Source organism: Acinonyx jubatus, chromosome D4 (assembly GCF_027475565.1).
Source record: "Acinonyx jubatus isolate Ajub_Pintada_27869175 chromosome D4, VMU_Ajub_asm_v1.0, whole genome shotgun sequence".
Classification (NCBI taxonomy): Eukaryota; Metazoa; Chordata; class Mammalia; order Carnivora; family Felidae; genus Acinonyx; species Acinonyx jubatus.
Window position 1 is genome coordinate 23047501 of NC_069391.1, and position 25388 is coordinate 23072888.

The window sequence follows — 25388 nt, forward strand, 5'->3', positions numbered from 1 at the left end:
CTGCCAGTTCACATTGTTTATTGATTGCCTTGCTTGATTTCCTTGACTTAACCTTTAATGGACCAGTGAAGTTCTTTGTTTCTTTTGATTTCATAGACCACAGACCACAGAAAGAGAAAAAAATTATAGGGACATTGGAAGTCAGAACTACTGAGTTCAATTGACCACATCATCGTAAACTATGCCCTCTATGTTTCTTTTATGAACAGACAGAGAGCAAAGAAAGGGCCTTCCTGGGAAGGAAATGGACAGGTTACCCCAAACCTCAGATTTCAAGCAGCCAAAATAGGGTGCCAAGGAGAGGGTTAGAATGAGGGCTTTGAGGACTCATGTGATCGGAGGACTCAGGGAGCCACATGAGGGTCCGGCAGTGGGAGCAGTGAGCCAACTTGTATGTCTCCAGCCTTTGCTTGGAATAGACAGTGTGCTGTAGAGAGTGGGGATTTGCCAAAGTGAGATCACAGAGTCTAGTCAGGCCAATAGAAATGGGGACTGCACCTCGAGTAGAAGCAGAGGCTCCCACATCACACAGAGAAAAGACAAATATTATGGTAGCTTAGTTCACCTCCACTCTCGCCATCTGTAGGATCTCCTTTCCTTCTTCTTACAACTATGACACACAACTTCCTAAGGTTTCACAAGTAGGGTTGGAAAAGACGGCTATCTAAGAAAAGAGGGGAACAAGCCAAAGGCCTTGAGAATCCCTCCTTTTCAAGCTTCTGAATACAGTATTCACCCGCTACCTAGAGTTGCCAGATGATATACAGGGGACACCCAGCGAGACGAGAATTTTAGATAAACAACAACTTTTAGTGTAAGTGAGTCCCATGCAAGATGTGGGATTTACTTATACTAAAAATGAGGTGTTGATTTTCCAAAACTCATATTTAACTGGATCTCCTCATTTGTTTGTTTGCTTTGCTAAATCTGGCAACCTCACCCCCCACCACATCCCCCAGGCATCCTTTGGCAATACACTTTGCTGAGGATTTGACTGCTCCAGGACCCCACATCACACAGCTCACTGGAGTACGGTAAGGAGTTTTCTCTTGGCTCTTGCACTCATAAGGGAAGCCCACCTACTCAGACTCAGGTCGTTTGTGAGCCACAGGAGACAACCACTGTAGTTATTTATCACCTACCGGTTTTTACCATCTGCAAGTATGAGTCTGCCTAACTCAGGTCCCAACCCGTCCTCTTCTGTGTACCTACAAAAAAAGAAGAGGCACGCCTGTGCTGAGGTGGCTCAGTTAAGCCTCCAACTTCGGCTCAGGTCATGATCTCGCGGTTCATGAGTTCGAGCCCCACGTCAGGCTCCGTGCTGACAGCTTGGAGCCTAGAGCCTGCTTCGGATTCTGTGTCTCCCTCTCTGTCTCTGCCCCTGCCCTGCTTGTGCTCTCTCCCTGTCTCTCAAAAAAAAAATAATAATAATAATAATAAACATTAAAAAAATAAGAAATCAGCAAAATTGAACAAGAGAGTCCTGAAAGAAAAGGGAAACAAATGGAATCACTGAGATTCTAAGGCAATTACAGTGCTTAAATAAGGCCAGGATTCCAAGAAATAGGAGATCTCTGAAAACAAAAGGATTTCTTAAGAGGAAATAAAAGTTTGCAGACGCAATGAATAGATGTAGTTAAAAGCCAAATTAATAAGTTACAAAATCAACTCAAGAAACACTTCTGAAAGGGGCGCCTGGGTGGCTCAATTGGTTAAGCCTCCGACTTCAGCTCGGGTCATGATCTCACAGTTTACGTGTTCGAGCCCCGCGTCGGGCTCTGTGCTGACAGCTCAGAGCCTGGAGCCTGCTTCAGATCGTGTGTCTCCCTCTCTTTCTGCCGCTCCCCTGCTTGTTCGTTCTCTCTCTCTCTCTCTCTCTCTCTCTCTCTCTCTCAAAAATAAAACATTAAAACTTTAAAAAAAACTCTTCTGAAAGGAAAGCAGAGTTTCAAAGATTAAAAAAATATAAAATGATAACGTGACATGAGAACAGTCCCGGGAAATAGACTCTTTTCATATTTGGAACCTAGAGAGAGAGTGGAATGAAAGAGAACATAGCCCCAAGCGGAAATCTTGAAAATACATGCAACGAACATCTTTGATATTCAGTTTAAGATCACGTAATGAGTGCTAGAAAAAAATTATTGAAAACAGATCCATGTCTGGAAAGAATCGTAGTGAAATTTGTGAATGTGTTGGAAAAATAGAAAATTGTGCCTGTTTCACAGTTAGAAATAAATAATATTACCTACAGAGGAAAGAGAATCAGACTTGAGCCTCTTATTAGCCATTCTAAATATGAGAAGATAAGGGTATGTTGCCAGGAGTCTGAGAGAAAAGAATCAGACCCTAGATTTCTGAGCTCAGATCAGCTACTGTTTTATGTGGGAAGGCCAAGGAAAGACATTTTCAGTCACGCAGTCTCAAATGGTAAAAAAGCCACGTCCCATGCCTGAAAAAGTTAATCGCAGAAAGCCTCTTAGATATATTCCTATAAAGTCAACAGTTATCAGCTCTGTGTAAAATCACTACCCCTTCTTCCAAATACGTCATGGCAGAGGGTGGAAAACATTACATTTTAAATTTTCCGCTTGCTGGTCTTCCAAAGAAGAGTGAGAAAAGCAGGTAGACGACGCCTTCAGGGTAAGGTCCAACCCCTGCCTCTTTACCCTCCACAGTCTACACCCTGAGCCTCAAATCCTACACTAAAGCCATAAGAAATGGCCATGTCCTCTCGGGAAGCCATGCTTTGACAAGTTGTTACCACAGCTCTGAGTGCCTGATGGCCCTGAATTTGCTCTTTGTCTCTCTATATAAACCCTCTGCTGTCATCAGACTTCTCAGCCTGGATGGGATGACCTCAACTTCTGTACGTGGGTCCATGCATCCGTTCTCCCTCATTCTAGAGCCTGTGCTCTGTGTGTCAGGCTCAGTCAAGGAGGCACAGTGACCAAGAGTGTCATGGGATGAGGGATCTATTTTAGGAATTGGACCTTATGCAATTTTGGAAGGAGCTGAAGGCAAACTGAAGATCTAGAAGAGAAGTTGGAGCATCGGAGGTGTTTCTACCAACTCAGTCTGTGAGACCAAGCCTGCCCTGCTGCTGGGGTGGGACTGAAAAGGAGAAATGCGTTGAGAGGTCTTAGAGAAGGTTTCCATGGTTCCACAGCCAAGAGCCTGGCATCAAGCTTGGGGCTTCCTCAGGCCCACACAGTCAACAATTGGGACATGGAATAGAGGCAAGCAAAGACAAGCTGGGATCCGTGGGACATGTCTACATTTGTCCATCACCGTGTCTGGCTACAGTGGCCCAGGCTGCTTTCCAAAATCCAGGGCACGTTCTTCTTCTGACCAACCCTAGCCTGGCCTATAGTAAGGGGAGTCTGACAGCTTGTTTCCCAGCTTAACCAACTCGATATAATACAAACCAACACACTTAACTTGTATTAATCAGCTTGTCTGTCGCCTCTGCTAGACTGAGTTCTTTATGAGCACAGAATGTATCTTTTCTTCTCAACCCTTAGTTATACCTCTGGTGAATGATCAAGAACTTGATCAATAGATGTATTGGTAAGTCCATTGATAAATAGATATACTGATGGTCAGACTGCGTCACTTCCCATTATGCATTCACATTGTTAAAGAGCATTCTTGTTCTTATTTATGTGATTTCAGTTGATATTCCAATATAAACAAAACAATGTTAATTAAAGATTAAAAGATCCCTTTAGTTTCATTCCCAAAGCTACCACGTAACTTACCAGTGTACAAAGCTGTCCCGAATGAAGATATCTACTCCCTAACTCTGGCGCATCATTTGTGACTTTAATTACTTGAGATATTGCTCTTTGAAAATATATACCATATTTCATTAATTATAAAACACTTTCCCCCATATTTTAACGTCTCTAAAAACTAAGATGCACCTTAAAGTCAGTGGCATGAAATCCTTTCATAGATATTACTGTTTCTTTATTAGTGGCACATAAAATAACGGTGTGCCTCACAAATGGGGCATCTGGCATTCAATGAAATATGACAGCTGCATTGGGATTCACTTCTGTTTCAGGGCGGATAACTGGAGAAAGTTGTATTTTACATTTCCAGGTGAAATCTAATGGTACGAACAGAATCCTTTTAGTTATGTCATCTCTTTCTTGCAAATCTTCCTGAAATCGAGACAGAAATGAAAGAGCAGTTTAAAATGTAAAGCCTTTTACAAATTTCATTTTGCATCATTAATGTTTTATAGTGTTAAGTAATGCTTAATAGGCTTGAGCCTTCTTCCTCCTCTGTACTCATCATAAAGCATTTATACTTTTTGTTCAATTTTCTCTGAATTATACATTTATTGCTAAACTAGGAAGGGTTTTTTTTGTGTGGTTTCCTAATGATAACTAAGCCACAACATCACAGTAAATTAAATTTTGCGATAGCAGGTTTCCTCAGAAAATGGCTCACACAACAATAAGAATCCTACACTTAATATCAGATTTATTTTATTTTCAGTATAGATGCTATCACAATTTGGGTTTGACAGGAATTATTTATATGGGTGGAAATCTAATTAGTCTTTAAAATCAGAACCAGAGCAGGTCTCACAGTGTCTACTTCTTAGTAGACTGTATTCTTGAAACGATTGCTATTTTCTAAAAAGACCAAATGAGCATTTAAAGTTGCTTTGACATGAATGTGAATCAAGAAACGTTTATTGCACAATTTGTCAGCTTGTTGAAATAAAAAAAAAATTTTATTGAAACTAATAAATGAACATGTTCCTATTAAGAATGATAATAAATGGTCATTCCTGGTTGAAAAGGAGTATAAAATGTTTAAGGGCTAACTAGGAATCCTTGCATATGCTTTGTTTTCTCAGAGGAGCAATCAAAGTTTATTGAAAGCAACATTTGAGAAGCAATATAATTTGTATGTGTATGAAACACCAACTCTAATTTACTATCAGTACTCTTGAGAGATGTTGCGAATCCATTTCATTTTGAGTGGGAAAGCTGGAGTGATTTCATCAGTGTTTTAAATATAAAAGCAGTTGTTTAAAATATGGCTTTCCAGATTTTATACATTTTGATCATAGGGATTTATCTTACCTTTTAATTCCACGTGGCACTTGGCATTGTGTTACATATGGTGGTCACACTGAGTAAAAACCAAACTGTGGAAGGCAAAATATTTCTATGCCCTTGATGCACTCAGCAATGATTCTACTTACATGATGGGCACATTCAATAAAAATCAAGATGTGGAAGGCAAAATGTGTCTACTCATTTGTCATTAGTAGTTGATTTCGGTCCAAGCCATCTCAGGGATTGAAAGGCCAAGGCTTATGGTTTAACTTCTAATTTGACTTTTGTCTTTTCTCTAAGAATGATCAGTCCTAAATATATATTTAATGCACCCAATATTTATGCTCTGCCGACTAATATCATTTGAATCAGAATAGATCCTGCCAAGCGGTGACTTCAGTTGAATATGCACTGAATGTTTTGCCCCAACTTCATTTCCGATTATTATAAAGTTAAGCTTTCATCATAAATATATGCTTGATATGAAAAACTGCAAAATACAGAAATGTGGAAGAAAGAAAAATGCATCCTACCCAGAGTCCTCCAAAACATTCTGAGTCCCAAATGATTTTGTTCAAAAATATTTAGAGATTGTTATGTTGTCTTCAGGCCTTTAGTGTTGCAGAAGTGCTATTGTTGATAGTACAACTTTGTTCTTCTGTAGGGGTTATTTTTTTGTGCTATTCCTGATGCTTGTAGGATTTTATCTGTGAGCACATGAGTTTATGTGACCATCCTTTGGCATATCTAACAGAAATGCACCCTCTTTTCCTCTCTGTATTTCTGTTTATGACAGGGATGTCCATGCTGTCTGACAGGACAAATTTCCACAGGGCTGGACAGCCTCCCCGCTCCCTCTTTCTTCCCCTTTCCCTTCTTCCTACCTTACCTTCTCCTCCCTGTTTTTCAGCTTCCTCTCCCTCCTCTACACTGTCCTTCATATCCCCTTTCCCTTTTCTGTCCTCCCCTCCTTCTCTTATACCTACCTTCTCCTCCCCTTCTCTTCCCTTTCTTCTCTCTTCTTATTCTCCCATTTCCTTTCTCCTTTTCCCTTGCCCTCCTTCCCCTGATTGGAAATCTGAAGGGAGTGGGTTTAAGCTAGAACTGGAGAAAAAGAAGTAGAGAGAGTATAAATTCTTTAGAGATGATTTTATCTACAGAACACACAACATATTGGAGAGCCCAGTAGGGTACAGAAACTGATGGGAGTTGAAGCCCTTCAGCGAGTGATCCAAGAAGACAGGAGGTTGTTGTCAGAGGGTGGGATGTTAGCTTGGTGATGGCAAGGTCTAGAGGATAAGGCAATGAAATAGGTGAAGGATTTGGTTATTGCAGGAAAGGAGGTGAAGAATATGACCCCACAATACTGGAATGATCATCTACACAGACAATGAAATCATCAATGTGTGTGTGTGTGTGTGTGTGTGTGTGTGTGTGTGTGTGTGTGTGTGTCTGAGAGAGAGAGACAGAGACAGATAGAGACAGAGACGGAATAAAATCTTGAAAGAATGAGAAGTGGCCCGGAGGTCAGCAGACAGTTGAGGGGAGAAAGATGTTGAATATTTAATATGACACTTTGACACTTCGTGGGAGCTAAAAGGTTTTACAGAGAAGGGAGGAGGAAGAGAGAATAATCTGGGAAGGCACAAGGAACAAAGAGGACATCTTTTTCTCCAGGCCTTGTCTATAAGAGACCATTGGATTCTGATTAAGATAAGAAAGTGAGAGAAACGTTCACAAGTGAAGTTTAGGTTATGAGGGGATTTATTGAAGATTGATTGTGTATTCCAGAGGGCAGGTGCCAGAGTTTGTGAGTTAGATTTGGATTAGACGTATATGAGGATGACCCTGATAGATGAGGGATAACTTTGGAGCCTTGGGCTTCCTATGAGATTGTCAGGAACAGAAATATGGGGCATCACGGGATTAATTGAGAGAGACCCTAAAACACATTATGGGATTTTGGTGGGCTGGGCAGCGAGGAAAATCTTGCCAGGAGAGCTCAGAGCACAGTTCCATTTGGGGACCTATAGAGGCAGAATCAGCATGCGTACTCTCTCGTAGCTTCCCTGATGTAGTGTTGAAGCCATCAAGTTAGAATTTGCAGTACTAGGAAAAGGCATATGTCTCTGGACACCCCGTGGGACTTCTGCTGGTGGTGTTGAGGCTGACTGAGGCACAGGGGCATTTCCGGCATTGAGGGGTTAGTAAATACCCCTTGGCTACTCTCTCAGGGTGGTTTTGAAGTTGGTAGAAAAAAGGATCATGTCACCAGTTGTACCTGCTCACTTCTGAGCCCAGGGAAATGTGATCCTAAGTCACATGCTCTACCTCTGAGCAGGGCTGGAGCACACACAAATCCCATGAGCTGAAAGAGGGGAGAAACCTTTCCCTAGGAAAGGAGCAAAGGAGGAGTGAATGGATGCTGGGCACAGGAAATTAGGAATTGTGTACAGCTGCTGCTATTTCAAAGACCCAAATAACAATGTCTTAAAGCAATTAAGAGTTTACTTTTCTCTACTAAAAGAAGACGAGAAGCTGGTATGATAGCTCCATTATCATCGGAGACCCAGGCTTCTTTAATTTTTTTTTGCTGTACCCTCTTAGTACTTGATAGTTATTCTATAGTAGTATCTCGTACTTAGACGATAATATGCTGGGGTACCATCCCTCATGTCCGTATTTCAGGACAACAAAGGAGGAAGAGGGGAAGGCAAAAAGTACTCTCTCAATTGAAAGGGTCACCATTAAAAAGCTTTTCCAGACATCCCGCACAACTGCAGCTTATATTTCATTGGCTGTCAATCATTGTGATGGAGATGGGCAGTTGTTACCTTCTAACTGTGCATATATGGTGCTGAATAGAACTGGGAAGAATGTTATCAGGTGCACAACTGGCACTCTTTGCCAAAGCAGCAAAACACACAAACAAAACAACGTTAACGCATAAGTCAAGATTAGCATCATGAAGTAGAGTTTGCAGCAAGTGTCTTGGAAGAAAGGAGTGAAAAAGCCAAAAGGAGCAGAGTTACAGTCAAGGAGTAGGATGCTGAAATTGAAGATTACAGAGGCTGGGGTCATTAAAAGCCCAGGATGTACCCATGAGATCTGAGAATTGAGTTAATCGTGAACCTGAATCCCTGTCCTGGAAAAGACGTCCTCTTTTTGTTGGAATGTAGCCTGGAGAAGCTCAGCAGAGGCCCAGCTGAAGGTTGAAGATCCCTCCCTTTGTCAGCCACCTCCAATCTACAGGTATCATCGTCCATCTAGGACCAGACTCCTTAGACAGGTTAAGTTTCCCACTTATGGGCAGGAGGTTGAGTGCCGGGATCTTACTAGGGCAATGCATTTGATGAAACACATGCCTTCAGTTGTCCCATACTAACTCAAAACATAATGATGTGCTATTTACTATTTGCCATTTTAAGAAAAGGTATTTTCTTGCTTGCAATGTGTAGGCATTGTTAGACTTCCTATTTTTGTCTTTATTTAGTAAAATGTGACCCAATGTTTTTCATTTTATATAGTACGAACATGCCCCCATCTTCGCCAACCCAAACATGGCCGCATCAGCTGTTCTACCAAGGAAATGTCCTACAAGACAGTGTGTTTGGTTACCTGTGATGAAGGGTACAGACTAGAAGGAAGTGCTAAGCTTACTTGTCAAGCTAACACCCAGTGGGATGGTCTAGAACCTCGGTGTGTGGGTAAGTCATGGAAGGCATGGTGCGTTTGGTGATTTATTTCTCTTGCTCTCTGATTTCTCCTTTCTTCTGTGAAGGCCTAGAACTTCTGTGAAGTTGATTCATAATGAATATAAATCCACATCCATGTATACAGATGCGCGGAGACACAGGTATACAGGCACATAAACGAATGTGCAGTTTTATTCCTCTCCACTGATAAAAAGACACCAGAATCCCATTATCCGAGTCACTGAAGTTTACAGCTTGAAATGGTGATGATGTTTTTTTTAACTGGGGCCAATTTGGATGGATTTTTTAAAGACCAAATTCTGTGGGATTCCCTTGCTTTGTTAAACGGAAGTTACTTTTACCTTGTTGATAAAAGGACAAAATTATGAACCAGTGAACCTTAGGATAGACCATAATATTCTATTTCATCAGAAGATTTTTTTGCCTTGTCCTTCTCAAAGAGTTGTGACATCTCACTACTGAAATCAGGTCCAGAATGAATAAATTCAGGAATCTTTCCAGTTTGCTGCTCCTTATACACTGTAAATACAAATGATAACGATAATGATGATGATGATGAGAATCCTTATAAAATGTCAGATGTAGTATACAGAGCTTGGCAGGTAGATAATTAAATAAGTAACTTCCAAAAAAGGAAAAAGAAGAACTATATGTAAGGAATAAATTGAAATATGCCAGGACCCAAGATGGGAAAACTAGGTACTATGAATCTGTCATTTCCTTCCAAATTGATTTACAGGTTTGTTCTAGTATAATCTAGTACTCGATCCGTGGTTGATGAAGGTATTACCAGGAAGGCTGTTGAGCTTACAGGGTATGGGGGGATTCATTTAACAGTCCAAAAGTTGACCCTCACTGTTTAAGCTAAGAAAAACTGATATTATCAAACTGAGAAGAGATTAATCTCTCCTGGATGGGCAAATGAAATTCACTCTTAAGCAAAAATTCAATTCATTAGCAATGAGATGCCTACTATTATGGATATTGTAAGACTTAGGCCTGGAATACGTTGTATTTCCCTGTAGACAGAAGCTGCAAGGACACCCAAGTCAAGAATACACTTAGTTTGTATGAAACCCAGACAAAGGGAGATAGCCCTTCAGATATTCCACAGAATTAAATGAGGTAAAAATGATGGGTCTTCCATCATAGAAAGGTGCCTTTATGATGGCACAATAAATGTCAATGAACTTCTTTAGTTGGGATGTTGTCTCCTTACACTAGATTTTCTATGTAAGTACTAATGTTTACTCCCAAGAATCACCTCTTACCCTGCTTCCATGGCTGATCAACTCCTCTTCTGAGGGACCCAATCTTTTTTTAAAAATAGTAATACTGGGGTGCCTGGGTGGCTCAGTCACTTAAGCATCAGACTCTGCATTTCCGCTTAGGTTATGATCTTAGGGTTGGTGAGGTCAAGCTCAGAGTTGGGCTCTGCACTGACAGCACAGAGCCTGCCTGGGATTCTGTCTCTTCCTCGCTCTCTCTGCCCCTCCCTGACTTGTGTGCTCTCTCTCTCTCTCAAAAGTAAATAAAATAAAACTTAAAAAAAAATAATGCATCTAATAAGGTTTTCCTATTCTCAGTTCTTTTAAAAATCATTGTGTGCATTTCTGTAATGATTTAAAGCATATGCAAATCTTGGTGATTTATGTAACCATCGAAGGGAGATTGCATCCCTTTTTACAGTTTATTGGAGAACCACTCACTGTAGCCTCCAAATTCTGACAACAACCGTAATTACTATGATAATTCTGATTTTTAAAAAATTTATATAAATGAATAGGATGTGTGTTGAAGAATAGACAGGTACAAAACAAAAATTTTGAACATGAGGTAAAATGAGGGAGAACTTATTCTCACCATCATAAAACAGATTGTGCACCTACAGTAATTAAAATAACACATTAATGGTGCAAGGATGCACAGAACAATGGAGCTACACATGACTAAATATGGTACAGAAACGAACATTAGTTTATAGAAGAATATAGCACTTGGTAAAGGAAATTTCAGAAATCAATGGGGAAAAAATTTATCTAAAAATTAGTCTTGACTCTCACTACACACCCACAAAAAAAATCACTAAATTAAGTTAATTAGTTAAATTGGGCAAGTTAAGGGGTGAAATGTAAGAAAAGATACAGATTTTTATGAAGGGGAACTTTCTAAGAATAAAAGACAATCTGAATTTTTAATGGGGAAGAATTTCCTAAGAATAAAAGGAAAAAAGAATAGATTTGAATACATAAATATTTAAATACATAAAGATTTAAATATTAAACAGTAACTCTTCAAATGAATTCTTTACATCACTAAAAGGCAAACAGTGAAAAAGAAAGGTTACTTGAAACCCACACAACCACGTCAATGTTATTAATGATTGTCCTTAACATTTTCTAAAGTATGAAACTAGACAAAAACACAAAAGTGTATAGACTCCAATACCAAGAGTCATAAAGGAAGTGAATTAAATGGATAAAGGAGAAATTTAAAAATACAATTTTTAGGGGCGCCTGGGTGGCTCAGTCGGTTAAGCGTCCGACTTCAGCTCAGGTCACGATCTCGCGGTCCGTGAGTTCGAGCCCCGCGTCGGGCTCTGGGCTGACGGCTCAGAGCCTGGAGCCTGCTTCCGATTCTGTCTCCCTCTCTCTCTGCCCCTGCCCCGTTCATGCTCTGTCTCTCTCTGTCTCAAAACTAAATAAAACGTTTAAAAAAATTTTTATTTAAATAAAAAAAAAATACAATTTTTAGAAAATAAAAAACGAGAAATTTCTAAAACCAGAGTTACGAGATGTGGGCTAAATTACACACTGATGTAATTTTATAGTTATAAATCCTTTCATTGTTAATCAGGGAAGTGGAAACAATTAAACATTAAATTCAAAAGTTAGGAAAAGAAAGATTGCAACGGAAGTTGAAAGAAATACATACTAATGTTTAAGTAAAGGAAAATGAGCTGTAAAGGGAGATGGGATGCCATAGAGTGAGTAAGAGGGAAATCTTTGAATAAAATAATGGATTTTTAAAGTATAAGTAAGAAAAATGCAAAAGTAAAATTATTCTAAGAAGCTCTAACATAGAATATAAGAGGCCAGAGGTTTTTCAAGGAATAATAAAACATCATACATAAATATGTGCACATAAAATAAAAATCGTTGATATTTTATGTATGATTTTCTATGAAAATGAAAGTTTTTAAATGAATCAGGAAAAAGTAGAAATGCAAGTGTATAATTAGTCATAAGTGGAAAATGTTATCAGAGTTTTAATTCTCCAAAAATGATTGAGGGACCAATGAAACTCTTCCAGACTTTTCAGAAACAGTAACTCTGTACTGTATAATTTGGCCCAAGTAATGGGAAGCTAAACAGGTTATACTGACAAATAAAATAATGTTATTTTGTTGGCAACCCGATAGCTATTACCAAAAAACAGATAATAAACTATGACAGCAAATATGCTACCAATCAATATCTGAAAGAATAGCCTGTCAAACAAGTAGGGTTTATCCCAGGAATGCAGAAGGGCTTAAAATAAGATATAATCTATCAACATAATAAATTACTTCACCATAAAAAATAGGAAAAATTCACATGGCTGCTTGGTAGAAGATAAAAATGCCATTCATCATTGTTTAAATCACATTTTCAATACAATTCTGAGGAACTCTTGTTGATAACTGACATAATAAAAAAGATGTCCTTAAACCCCCAGCCACTTATGGAACAATATAGGCAGTCTTATTAAATCTGGGAAGAGAAAAGGGTGCTGGCTCAGAATCATCCATTGTTTAGTATTGTTCTCAAAGCTGGAGCACTTGTAATAAATCTTAAGATTAGAGCTTTGGGCATTTAAAACCATCATCATTTGTAGATTACATGTCTTAAAATTGAACAAATCTACTAAGAGAGTTGAGAGTTCACTAAAGTCATAAGAATACCAAATAAAGAACTTTTCCGTATACAGTGATAAGCAGAATATATAGTGAAAAATCACATTCAAAAGATTTGTGGAAAATATAAAATATGTAAGAATAATCTTAAACAGCAGTGCATGGAACCTGTGTCACACAAACTACAAAATGTTACTGAGAGGCAAAAAACATACCTTAATATTTTAATAAAATTGTATCAAAATGAAAGTTCTCTCAAAATATATGTATAGGTAAAAGGCAATCTCATTTAATATCCCAACAAAGCTTTTCTTTTTGACCCTCTTTTGGAATTAGGAAGTGATTCTAGAGCTTATCTGGAAGAATATGTAGGCAAGAATCAAAAAAATAAGATTGAAAAGGGAAGAGTAATAAAGAATAGTAAAGAGAAAGTAGCTCCTACAGGGTTTAAAAATATATACTGAAAATACAAAAATGAAGAGTTTTGCAAGTACTGCCATATAGATCAAGATGATTGAATAGATCCTGAAACTTACGAGTTTCATGTATTACTAAAGAAGCATCAAAGGTCAGTTGCAAAGAAAAGATTTATTCAATTTATAATATAGAAAAATTGGCTGGCTCTTTGGGAAAAACAAATGAAACAAAATGAATTTCTCATATGTCTTTAATTCATACCAGACACTGCCATTAATTCTTCATAGATATTAAAATATAAAGAAAAAAATAAAACCGTTAAAAATTAGAAGACAGTATAGTTAAAATAGGTGAGCGTTAGCCAATTTCAGGACTTAAGTATAAAAGCAGCAGACGGGCGCAGTCGGTTAAGCGTCTGACTTCAGCCAGGTCACGATCTCGCGGTCCGTGAGTTAGAGCCCCGCATTGGGCTCTGGGCTGATGGCTCAGAGCCTGGAGCCTGTTTCCGATTCTGTGTCTCCCTCTCTCTCTGCCCCTCCCCTGTTCATGCTCTGTCTCTCTCTGTCCCAAAAATAAATAAAAACGTTGAAAAAAAAATTTAAAAAGCAGCAGACATAAAATCAGCAGGTTAGACTATATAAATAAAGACATGTTTACCCCAAATACCGTAAGCAAACAATAAAAAAGAGAATATTAATAGGGAACAAAATCTTCAACAATTATCACAGCCAAAAGAATAATTTTCTTGGGGTGCCTGGGTGGCTCAGTCAGTTAAGCGGCAGACTTCGGCTCAGGTCATGATCTCACGGTCCGTGAGTTCGAGCCCCGTGTCGGGCTCTGTGCTGCCAGCTCAGAGCCTGGAGCCCGTTTCAGATTCTGTGTCTCCCTCTCTCTGACCCTCCCCCGTTCATGCTCTGTCTCTCTCTGTCTCAAAAATAAATAAACGTTAAAAAAAATTAAAAAAAATAATTTTCTTAATTTATGAAGAGCCATCCATAAATAAGGGATATTGAGCCCCACGTAGTCATTACATTTGAACCGCAAATTTGGCTCTGTGTTTTGCTCTTCATCACAGCGGAACAGCAAGGCTGGGCAGTCATTTGGCACATACTGGGCGAAAATAAAAGGAAGAAACCAATTTCTCAGGAACAATTGCATTTGCCGGCACAGACGGTTAAAAGAAATTTCAGGGAGGAGGCCTGGTGGTGAAGTGTTTAGGGGCACAGAGAGTCTGCCACTTAGCTGCGGGGTGACCTCAAGAATGTAGACTGTGGGTAACTTCCCCATAGTTGTGCCTTGGGACTCTTGTTTGTAAATGGGAGTGGTAACAATACCCCTTAGTGCATAGGATTGAATGAGTCGATGCTTGTAAAGCACTTAGAACAATGACCAGCACATAGTACATACATGTTAGCAATTATTACATGGGAGATACAAACTAAAGATGTTAGCACTGCTGCCGGGAGAATCATTCCTACAACAAATAAATGTGCATATGGGCAGGCACACACACACACACACACACACACACACACCCCCTACATTAGGTCTTAGTCTTGGTTTTCCATTTTGTTTGCATTCTGCCCCCTTCATTTGTTATTCTTCATTGATTCCAAAGGTAACATTAAGGGTCAGGGCCCCGATTATGACACAGTGATTGGAGGGAGGGAATAAAAACTTTTCTCATAATGTGCCCACTTAAATAAAGATGGAACCAATAAAAACTCATAAAATGGAGACTGCTGAATATTTTGCTTAATCCATGAACGCGGAACTCTGTTTACTCTTTCATACTTCAGAACCTTAAATGTTCCACAAACTGAAAGTGATAACAGTCACAGTTGGCATTAATTAAAATATAAGTTTTTCAAGGTGTTGATGCACTGGCAAAATAACATGAGATAACCAGAGAGAGAACAGCTTAGCGTTGTTTATAATCTATCATAGGTTCAGTGTCATCAACAGATACCGTTTAGTGACTTACATCAGTTCCAAGGCAGCACAATTGTATTTTTCTTGAAATTTGTGGAAATGCAAGTAACACTCTTTCATTTCCCTACAATAGAGCGCCACTGCCCCACGTTTCAGAAGCCCAAAGGTGTCATCATCTTCCCGGCCAGCTGTGGCAAGCAGCCTGCCAGACCTGGGACGATTTGTCAACTGAGTTGCCGCAGAGGATTCATTTTATCAGGCGTCAGAGAAGAAGTGAGATGTACTACCTCTGGAAAGTGGAGTGCCAGAGTTCAGACAGCTGTTTGTAAAGGTAGGTCCCCTACATCCATTGGGCTGAAAACCAGATTCCTATATAACAATATATTGGTACAGTGTGGGGCTGTGCCTCGTTGCAGCTTTTGCTGCAAACCCATGATACAGTGGTGGGTATTATCCTAATATGATCTATGAGGGTTTCTGTTTCAAAATGATGGATTTACAGAATCCGATTATAATATGCCAGGCAATGACAGAAGAAATAGAAAAATAAGGATAATTTTCAAGCTGGAAATCAGGTAAGTTTTCCACCAGGAGATAGAGATCTTTGAGGAATTTTAATGGCCCATATAATGCAGGACTAAATCAGTTTAAAGAGGCATGAGTTAAAAAAAATAAAAAATTAAAGAGACATGAGCATCCCATTACTTTCATAGAATATTGCCATCTGACTGGCAGCAAGAATAGCCTGCTACATAAAAGGGGGTTTTAAAAACAAGAAAGAGTTCTTAGAAGTAAAAACATCATAAATATTTCTAAGAGAAGGATAAATAAAGTAGAGTGGATATTGTTGAAAACAGTATTAACGATTTGAAGAACCAAACTGAGAGTTCCCTCAGAACGGAGAAATAATACACAACGAACTTGAATATCCCAATGGATCAAACTAAAAAGATGGAAGTTAAGAGATACCAGTGATAGATTTTTAAAAACCCAGTATTCATTTACTAATGAGTTCCAGAAGCAGAGAGAAGAGCAGATGGAGGAGAAAAACTTTCCTACCAGCAGAAGGAAGTTTCTCTGGGCTAAACTTGAGATCAATCATAGCCCAGGACGGCAGCATATTTTCACTACTGGTGAAATTTCTGAGTTCCAGAGTTTAACAAGAAAGTTTTATTTTTATATATATATATACATACATATATATATATGTATGTATATATATATACATACACACACACACACATATATACATGTGTGTATATATATATGCACATATATATATATGGACACACATATATACATACATATGTATAGATATAATATACATATAAAGTAGATATATATATGTATATATGTATAATTTATTGTTAAATTGGTTTCCATACAACACCCAGTGCTCATCCCAGCAGGTGCCCTCCTCAATGCCCATCACCCACTTTCCCCTCCCCCTCACCCCCTATCAACCCTCACTTTGTTCTCAGTATTTAAGAGTCTCTTATGATTTGCCTCCTTTTCTCTCTGTAACTTTTCCCCCCTTCTCCTCCCCCGTGGTCTTCTGTTAAGTTTCTCAGGATCCACATATGAGTAAAAAAATATGGTACCTGTCTTTCTATGCCTGACTTATTTCACTTAGCATAACACTCTCCAGTTCCATCCACGTTGCTACAAATGGCCAGATTTCATTCCTTTTCATTGCCGCATAGTATTCCATTGTGTATATAAACCACATCTTCTTTATCCGTTTGTCAGTTGATGGTCATTTAGGCTTTTTCCATAATTTGGCTATTGTTGAGAGTGCTGCTGTAAACATTGGGGTACAAGTGCCCCTATGCATCAGTACTCCTGTATCCCTTGGGTAAATTCCTAGAGGTGCTATTGCAGGGTCATAAGGTAGATCTATTTTTAATTTTTTGAGGAACCTCCACATTGTTTTCCAGAGTGGCTCTACAAGTTTGCATTCCCACCAACAGTGCAAGAGGGTTTCTGTTTCTCCACATCCTTTCCAGCATCTATAGTCTCCTGATTTGTTCATTTTAGCCACTGTGACTGGCGTGAGGTGATATCTCAGTGTGGTTTTGATTTGTATTTCCCTGATGAAGAGTGACATTGAGCATCTTTTCATGTGCCTGTTGGCCATCTGGATGTCTTCTTTAGAGAAGTGTCTATTCATGTCTTCTTCCCATTTCTTCACTGGATTATTTGTTTTTTGGGTGTGGAGTTTGGTGAGTTCTTTATAGATTTTGGATACCAGCCCTTTGTCTGATATGTCATTTGCAAATATCTTTTCCCATTCCGTTGGTTGCCTTTTCGTTTTATTGATTGTTTCCTTTACAGTGCAGAAGGTTTTTATCTTGAGGAGGTCCCAGTAGTTCATTTTTGCTATTAATTCCCTTGCCTTTGGAGATGTGTCAAGTAAGAAAATGCTGCAGCTGAGGTCAGAGAGGTTTTTCCCTGCTTTCTCCTCTAGGGTTTTGATGGCTTCCTGTCTCACATTCAGGTCCTTCATCCATTTTGAGTTTATTTTTGTGAATGGTGTAAGAAAGTGGTCTAGTTTCATTCTTCTGTCCTTCATTCTTACTGTCCAGCTCTCCCAGCAGCATTTGTTAAAGAGACTGTCTTTTTTCCATTGGATATTCTTTCCTGATTTGTCAAAGATTAGTTGGCCATACATTTGTGGGTCCAATTTGGAGTCTCTGTTCTATTCCATTGGACCCAAATAGATAAAATCATGAATGAAAATGGAATTATTACAACCAATCCCTCATAAATATAAGCAATTATCAGGGAATACTATGAAAAATTATATGCCAACAAACTGGACAACCTGGAAGAAATGGACAAATTCCTAAACACCCACACGCTTCCAAAACTCAAATGGGAAGAAATAGAAAATTTGAACAGACCCATAACTGGTGAAGAAATTGAATCAGTTATCAAACATCTCCCAACAAATACGAGTCCAGGACCAGTGGCTTCCCTGGGAAATTCTGCCAGACATTTAAAGCAGAGGTAATACCTATCTTTCTCAAGCTGTTCCAAAAAATAGAAAGGGAAGGAAAACTTCCAGACTCATTCTATGAAGCCAGCATTACTTTGATTCCTAAACCAGACAGAGACCCAGCAAAAAAAGTGAACTACAGGCCAATATCCCTGATAAATGTGGATGCAAAAATTCTTAATAAGATACTAGCAAATCGAATTCAACAGCATATAAAGAGAATTATTCACCATGATCAAGTGGGATTCATTCCTGGGCTGCACAGCTGGTTCAATACTCGCAAACCAATCAATGTGATACATCACATTAATAAAAGAAAAGATAAGAACCATGTGATCCTGTCAATCAATGCAGAAAAAGCATTTGACAAAATTCAGCATCCTTTCTTAATAAAAACCCTCGGGAAAGTCAAGATAGAAGGAACATACTTAAACATCATAAAAGCCATTTATGAAAAGCCCACAGCTAATATCATCCTCAATGGGGAAAAACTAAGAGCTTTCCCCCTGAGATCAGGAACACGACAGGGATGTCCACTCTCACCGCTGTTGTTTAACATAGTGTTGGAAGTGCTAGCATCAGCAATGAGACAACAAAAGGAAATCAAAGGCATCAAAATTGGCAAAGATGAAGTCAAGCTTTCATTTTTTGCAGATGACATGATATTATACATGGAAAATCCGATAGACTCCACCAGAAGTCTGCTAGAACGGATACATGAATTCAGCAAAGTCGCAGGATACAAAATCAATGTACAGAAATCAGTTGCATTCTTATACACTAATAATGAAGCAACAGAAAGACAAATAAAGAAACTGATCCCATTCACAATTGCACCAAGAAGCATAAAATACCTAGGAATAAATCTAACCAAAGATGTACAAGATCTGTATGCTTAAAACTATAGAAAGCTTATAAGGGAAATTGAAGAAGATATAAAGAAATGGAAAAACATTCCGTGCTCATGGGTTGGAAGAATAAATATTGTCAAAATGTCAATACTACCCAAAGCAATCTACAAACACATTCTATGCAATCCCAATCAAAATTGCACCAGCATTCTTCTCGAAGCTAGAACAAGCAATCCTAAAATTTGTATGGAACCACAAAGGACCCCAAATAGCCAAAGTGGTAGTGAAGAAGACCAAAGCGGGAGGCATCACAATCCCAGACTTTAGCCTCTGCTACAAAACTGTAATTATCAAGACAGTATGGTATTGGCACAAAAACAAGCGAGAAAGTCTTAAATGAGTTTCCAGAGAGAAAAGAGAAATTGCACAGAAGAAACAAGAACCAGACTTACATTATACTTCTCATTTCCAGCTATAAATGCCAGAAGGAAATACAGCAATGTCCAAAGAATACAGAAAGAAAATGGATATAAACTTTCAATCCCAAATCCAGTTAAAGTATTAGTCAAGTATGAATAAAAGTCAGCTACTCTTTTAGATTTTCAGAGTCAATATGTTAATGCATATTTGTGGGGAAAAAGTGTCCAAGGATAAGCTCCCCCAGGAAAAAAAGAAAATATAAATTGTATGAAGTTTCAAAGAAACAAGAAGAGACACAGATTGTATCAACTCGGATATATTCACCTGCAAGTTACAGAAGACCTAATTTAACATAACATAAAATAAGGGATTTTTTATATTATATATTCAGAATTTAGCTCTACAGTGACTGATGTGGATTATGTTTATGTTACCAGCTCTAACTCAGTATTTGTACCATAGAGTTTCACACTGCAAAAAATACATTGGCTTTAATTTCTTGTTTTGACAGTACATGTTAGCACCGCTAATTAATTCTACTTGACAGCCTTGTTTTCAAGCGTGGTTCTTTCCTGCCACAGTCAACATTTACTTTTTGTTTGTTTCTTTTTTGTTAATTTTTAAAATATTTATTTATACTTGAAAGAGAGAGTCAGAGACAGACAGACAGAATGCAAGCAGGGGAGGGGCAGAGAGGGAGACACAGAATCAGAAGCAGGCTCTGGGCTGTTAGCACAGAGTCCGACGCAGGGCTCGAACTCACGAACCGCAAGATCGTGACCTGAGCCACAGTGGACGCTTAACCGAATGAGCCACCCAGGCACCCCAGGTTTTTTTGATTGTTTCTTTATTTCATTCAAAAAGTATCTATCAGGCTTCTAGTGTGTGCCAGGCACTATGTAACACAATGGGACAAGAGATACCCTAGCCTTCAAAGAATTTGAATTCTGTTGGAGGAGAAACTCAGTTTCCTGATGGCAAGTTGTCTGGTCAGGAAGGACAGAAGGCTGTGGGGGCCCCTTTGGAGGGAGCACTTCCTGAGGAGATTGTGTCTAATCTGTGAACTAAAAGACAAATAGGAGTTATCTAAGTAAAACAGGAAGAGGGCACTGACTCAGGCACAGAGACGAACATGGGCAAAGGCTCAGGTGCAGGAAAGACCACGGGGTTTCCATGGGAATGAGACTATCCAGCATGGAGAGTGAGTTCCAGTAGAGGAACCGTAAGAGATGAAGCTAAGAGGTCAGCAGGTTTCAGTTCAGGAAGGGCCTCATAAGCCATGCTGAAGGCAGTTGTACATTCCAAATTAATCTGGAATTGCGGTGTAAAAAATGAGTCACGAGTGCCTGGAGGGCTCAGTCACTTGAGCCACTGACTCTTGGTTTTGGCTAAGGTCATGATCGCATGGGTCATGCGATCCAGCCCCGTATTGGGGCTAGACAATTGGGGCTACTCTATGCTGACCGTACGGAGCCTGCTTGGGTTTCTCTCGCCCTCTCTCTCTCTTTGCCCCATCCCCACTGGCGTTCTCTCCTCTCTCAAAATAAATAAACAAAAACATGAGTCACAGAGTATTCATATATTTTTGCCTCTTTCCTAAATGACTTAGAATTACATATCAATCTATATATCGATTTGTGCATTTTCTGAGTCAGATGTGGAGGCCCCTCAGATCAGCTGTCCCAAGGACATAGAGGCGAAGACCCAGGAACAGCAAGACTCCGCCAATATCACTTGGCAAATCCCCACAGCTAACGACAACTCTGGGGAAAAGGTAAGGTTTGTGCAAATATTTGCATCCTTTTCAAGTGGATTCTGAATGCGCTGCAAATATGTGCGATATTGAAGATTTACTAATACCCTCATGATAGTACTTTCTGTATAAACTCTACTCATAAATATTAATGCCTCATTGGATAAAAGAATGATTCACCTTGAATTTTTAGCTAGAAATCAGAAAAAAAAATCTCTAAAACGGAAACTTTTATTCCGTGGACTTGTTGTATTGTATATCCACTAAGATTACTTGACTAAAAATTCTTTGCCTCTTACTAGGCTCCAGTGATCTTTTAAGAAAAAGAAGATATGGAAACGATCTTAATTCCTATTTATGAACATATCTTTTAAAATATGAGCCCCAAACGACTGCATATTGGCCAAGCTGAAGGAGATTTCAGTGTTTTTAATTCAGCATTTTCTAACACAGTATTTTACTCAGAATACAATATTTTAATATTACATATACAGTAGCTTGAGATAATTATCCATCAGATGTTGGAAAAGAAATTAATTTATGATTTAACTCCCCTTGAACCTGTACTGTTAGTATTCACATACATGAAGATACTTTTATGGTACATTGTTTTCACAGCTGCATATAAATATGTACAAATCATGGCAGACAGGATATACTGGGGTGGGGCCCACAACACACACACAAAACTGTTCTGATAGTTGTGTTAAATATACTTATAATCAAGGTAACTTAAAAAAATTAACTATAGGTTACATTCTCAGGATTGATTGAGTGTGTGTGTGTGTGTGTGTGTGTGTGTGTGTGTGTCGTGTAAAGCCAGCTTCTTTTTTTGTGTGGGGGGAGGGTATTTTTTTAATGTTTTATTTTTTCTAAATGTTTATTTATTTATTTATGAGAGAGGCAGAGAGAGAGGGAGACAGAGAATCCCAAGCAGGCTCTGCACTGTCAGCACAGAGCCTGATGCAGGGCTCGAACCCACAAATTGTGAGCTGAAGTCAAGAGTCGGATGCTTAACCAACTGAGCCACCCAGGCACCCCTATTTTTTTATTTTTGTTTACTTTATGTTATTTACTGAGTGAAGTATTGGTTTCAGGAGTAGAATTTAGTGATTCATCAATTATATACAACACCCAGTGCTCATCATAACAAGAGACCTCCTTTTTCTTTCCTTTTTTTTTTTTTTTTTTTTTGTGCAAGAGAGGGCGCAAGTGAGCAAAGGGCAGAAAGAGAGGGGGAGAGAGAGAGAGGGAGAGAGAGAGAGAGAGAAAATCCTACGAGGGGCAGAGAGAGAGAGAGGGAGAGAAAGAAGCAGGGCTCACCCAAAGCAGAGCTCAAGCTCATCCGAAGCAGGGCTCGAACTCAGGAACCGTGAGTTCATGATCTGGGCTGAAGTCAGATGCTTAACCAACTGAGCCACCCAGGCACAAGTGCCCTCCTTAAAACCCATCACACATCCAGCAGATTTATTTATTTTATAAATGGAAGTTTGTACCTTTTGATCCCCTTTGCCCATTTCACCACCCCCACCCCTACCCCCATCCCCTCCTCTGACAACCACCATCTCTTCTCTGTATCTATGCGTTTGCTTTTTTGTTTTCTTGGAGTCTACATTAAATGAGATCCTATGGTATTTTAGGTAACTAAAGACAAGGTAACTTTTACATGTGAATTTAAAAGTGCAAATGTGATATCTAGTAGGTGATGTAAGTGTTGAACGATCAGTCTGTCATGTGTGGTTTTTACTTTTCACTAAAAGACCCATGAAAACATGCATGCATTGTTGTTACCTTCATCATGATCGTCATCAAGCTCTAAGAAGAGCACAGGGACACATTTCAGGATCTCATGAGAAGTCACACTAAATGCAGCACCTGTGTGTTGAAATATTTTTAACATCGCAATTGAAAAGACCAGGGTATTTGACTACAAAAGTATTTCTAAATTTGCATTTTTAAAATTTTCTAAATTAAAAGACAAATAGCAAACTTGAAAAAAAATGCTTCGAAAGTGTCAAAAGTGAAGAATATGTACTACCTAACATGTTCATGTTATGTTATAACATAATTTTCAAAGGGACTAAGAAGGCAAGCATATCACTCAAAAAGAAAAGAACAGGGGTGCCTCGGTGTCTTAGTAGGTTAAGCATCCCACTCTTCATTTTGGCTCAGGTCGTGATCTCTCAAAATAAATAAACTTAAAAAAAAAAGGAATGAATACGTCCATATTTCCATATCATGCAAACATGTGAGATTTTAATCTCGGTATAAGGCATTAAGAAACTGTGAATTAAAACAACAACCTGGTGTCATATTTTTGAGTTACCAAAAAGTAATGGTATTTAATATAGGTCAGAGAACTTAGAGTGGGAACTTTCACATTGACTCTCAAATACTGACAAATGGGAATGCAAATTACTACCGTGTTTTGGGAAAGGAATTTTGTATTATCTATCATTACATTGTTAATGACTTCTGGTTAGTAATTCTGTTCTGGAAATGTATTATAAAGACATAATAAAAATATTTTAGAACTACCTGTTCAAAACTGTCCACCCCAGTATTGTTTGGTATAGTAAAATTTGGGACCAATTTAAATGTCCTTCAATAGATGTTTTTTAATTACCATATATTTATTCTATAGAAAATTACAGAGACATTTAATCTTGAATTCTAAAGACTACGTAACAGAATAAAGAGTGTTTTAAGATATTATGTTTAAAAAACAAAGAATAATATTCCATGTGTACGTCAGCTGCACAAACTATGTAAATAGTAGTCTGGAAAGAAACATGCTAAAAGGCTGTGTCTGATTTTTTTTTCCGTTTCACTATATATATGAAATATTGATTGTGCCATTTAAAATTTTATTTTCCCTAATAATATTTAGATATAAGAACAGTAAATACACTGTCAGTATTAACCTTAACTTTCAAAATATTTATTTATCTCTAAAAGGTGTCCATCCATGTTCATCCGGCTTTCACCCCACCTTACCTCTTCCCAATTGGAGATGTTGCCATCACCTATACAGCCGTTGACCTATCCAGCAACCAAGCCAGCTGCACTTTCCACGTCAAGGTTGTCGGTAAGTCACAAAATTGCTTGAGTAGGATTGCGAAAATAATCCAGTAGTCCAAGGGCTTGGCTTCTCCTTTATCTTCAACAACTCCCTCCCCCTGATTCTCCCGGCTGGCTTTGAAACCTGCCCATGCCACTCCCTCTTTGAAACCTACATCCTCTTTAACCATTGCTGCCTCTCTTTGATTTCTTCCAATATGAGCCTTTGGAAAAGTTCCCAGTAATTGTCATCTGTTTTGTCTCCACAGCCATTTATATTCAAAGTCACTCAAGTGACTCTCGTCCCCTTCACTCACGTACAAACTACTTTCATCAGGGGCATCACTGGTCTCTAGAGTTATTTCTACTGTACACTTTTTCGTTCTTATGTTACATAATCTTTCCTTAGATTTTATCACCTTAGATTTTATTAACCACACTCTCTTTATCAAAACTGTCTCCTTCCCTAGCTTATCTGACAGCAATCTGTCTTGGTTCCACAACCTGTTTTTCTCATTTCTCCTTCTTTATCTCTTTCCTACATGGCTTCTCTTCCTCAGGCCGGCTTTCAAATGTGGATCATCCCCAAGGTTCCAGCCTTAGCCTTCTTTTCTTTCTCTCTCTCTCTCTCTCTCTCTCTCTTTCTCTCTGGTTTTTCTGGTGATTTTGTTAACTGACAACTTCCAGAATTCAATCTGAAGCTTAGATCTATTTTCTGAAATTCAAACCAATATATAGAACTGCCTATTCAACATTCCCAGGTAAATGTCTTACAGCCATTTCAGACTCACCCAAACCTAGTATATTTCTTAGCTCAGAATGGCACAACCAACTGCCTACCTACCATGCAAAAATCTGGAAGTCATCCCTGACTCCTCTCCTTCCATCACCAACACTCAATTATTTCTCAAGTTCTTCTGGTTTCATCTACATATTGTTTTGGAAATCTGCCCTAGTCTCTTCACCCTCACAACCACTGCTGTAGATCAGTCCTTATTTTGGATGGGGTGCTGGTTTATTTCTTAGTCTTCCAATTGCTCTTTGTACTTTCAATCAATTCAGTAGATATTCAATAGATACCAGGTACCCACCACCAAGAAGTAATATGTGGAGAAATAGGATACGTAGCAGCCTGTAGTGGTCAAGAGCACAGACTCTGAACCCAATCTGCTTCATCCAAAAGTAGAGTATGGGGTTATTGTAAGGCTTTTAATTAGTTAAAATATACAAACCACTCGAACTAGTGCCTAACTCACATTAAGTTC

General features: G+C 38.8%; 1 protein-coding gene across 3 annotated transcripts in view; it reads left to right on the forward strand.

Moving 5' to 3' along the window:
- SVEP1 (sushi, von Willebrand factor type A, EGF and pentraxin domain containing 1) overlaps nucleotides 1-25388 on the forward strand; it is a 197112-nt gene that overhangs the window by 59128 nt on the left and 112596 nt on the right. For all 3 annotated transcript variants that reach the window (XM_027034812.2, XM_027034811.2, XM_053204811.1), the window contains exons 6-9: nucleotides 8609-8788; nucleotides 15175-15372; nucleotides 20966-21084; nucleotides 24022-24151. In XM_027034812.2, the coding sequence (XP_026890613.1) occupies nucleotides 8609-8788; nucleotides 15175-15372; nucleotides 20966-21084; nucleotides 24022-24151 (627 nt within the window). The remainder of the gene's footprint in view (nucleotides 1-8608; nucleotides 8789-15174; nucleotides 15373-20965; nucleotides 21085-24021; nucleotides 24152-25388) is intronic.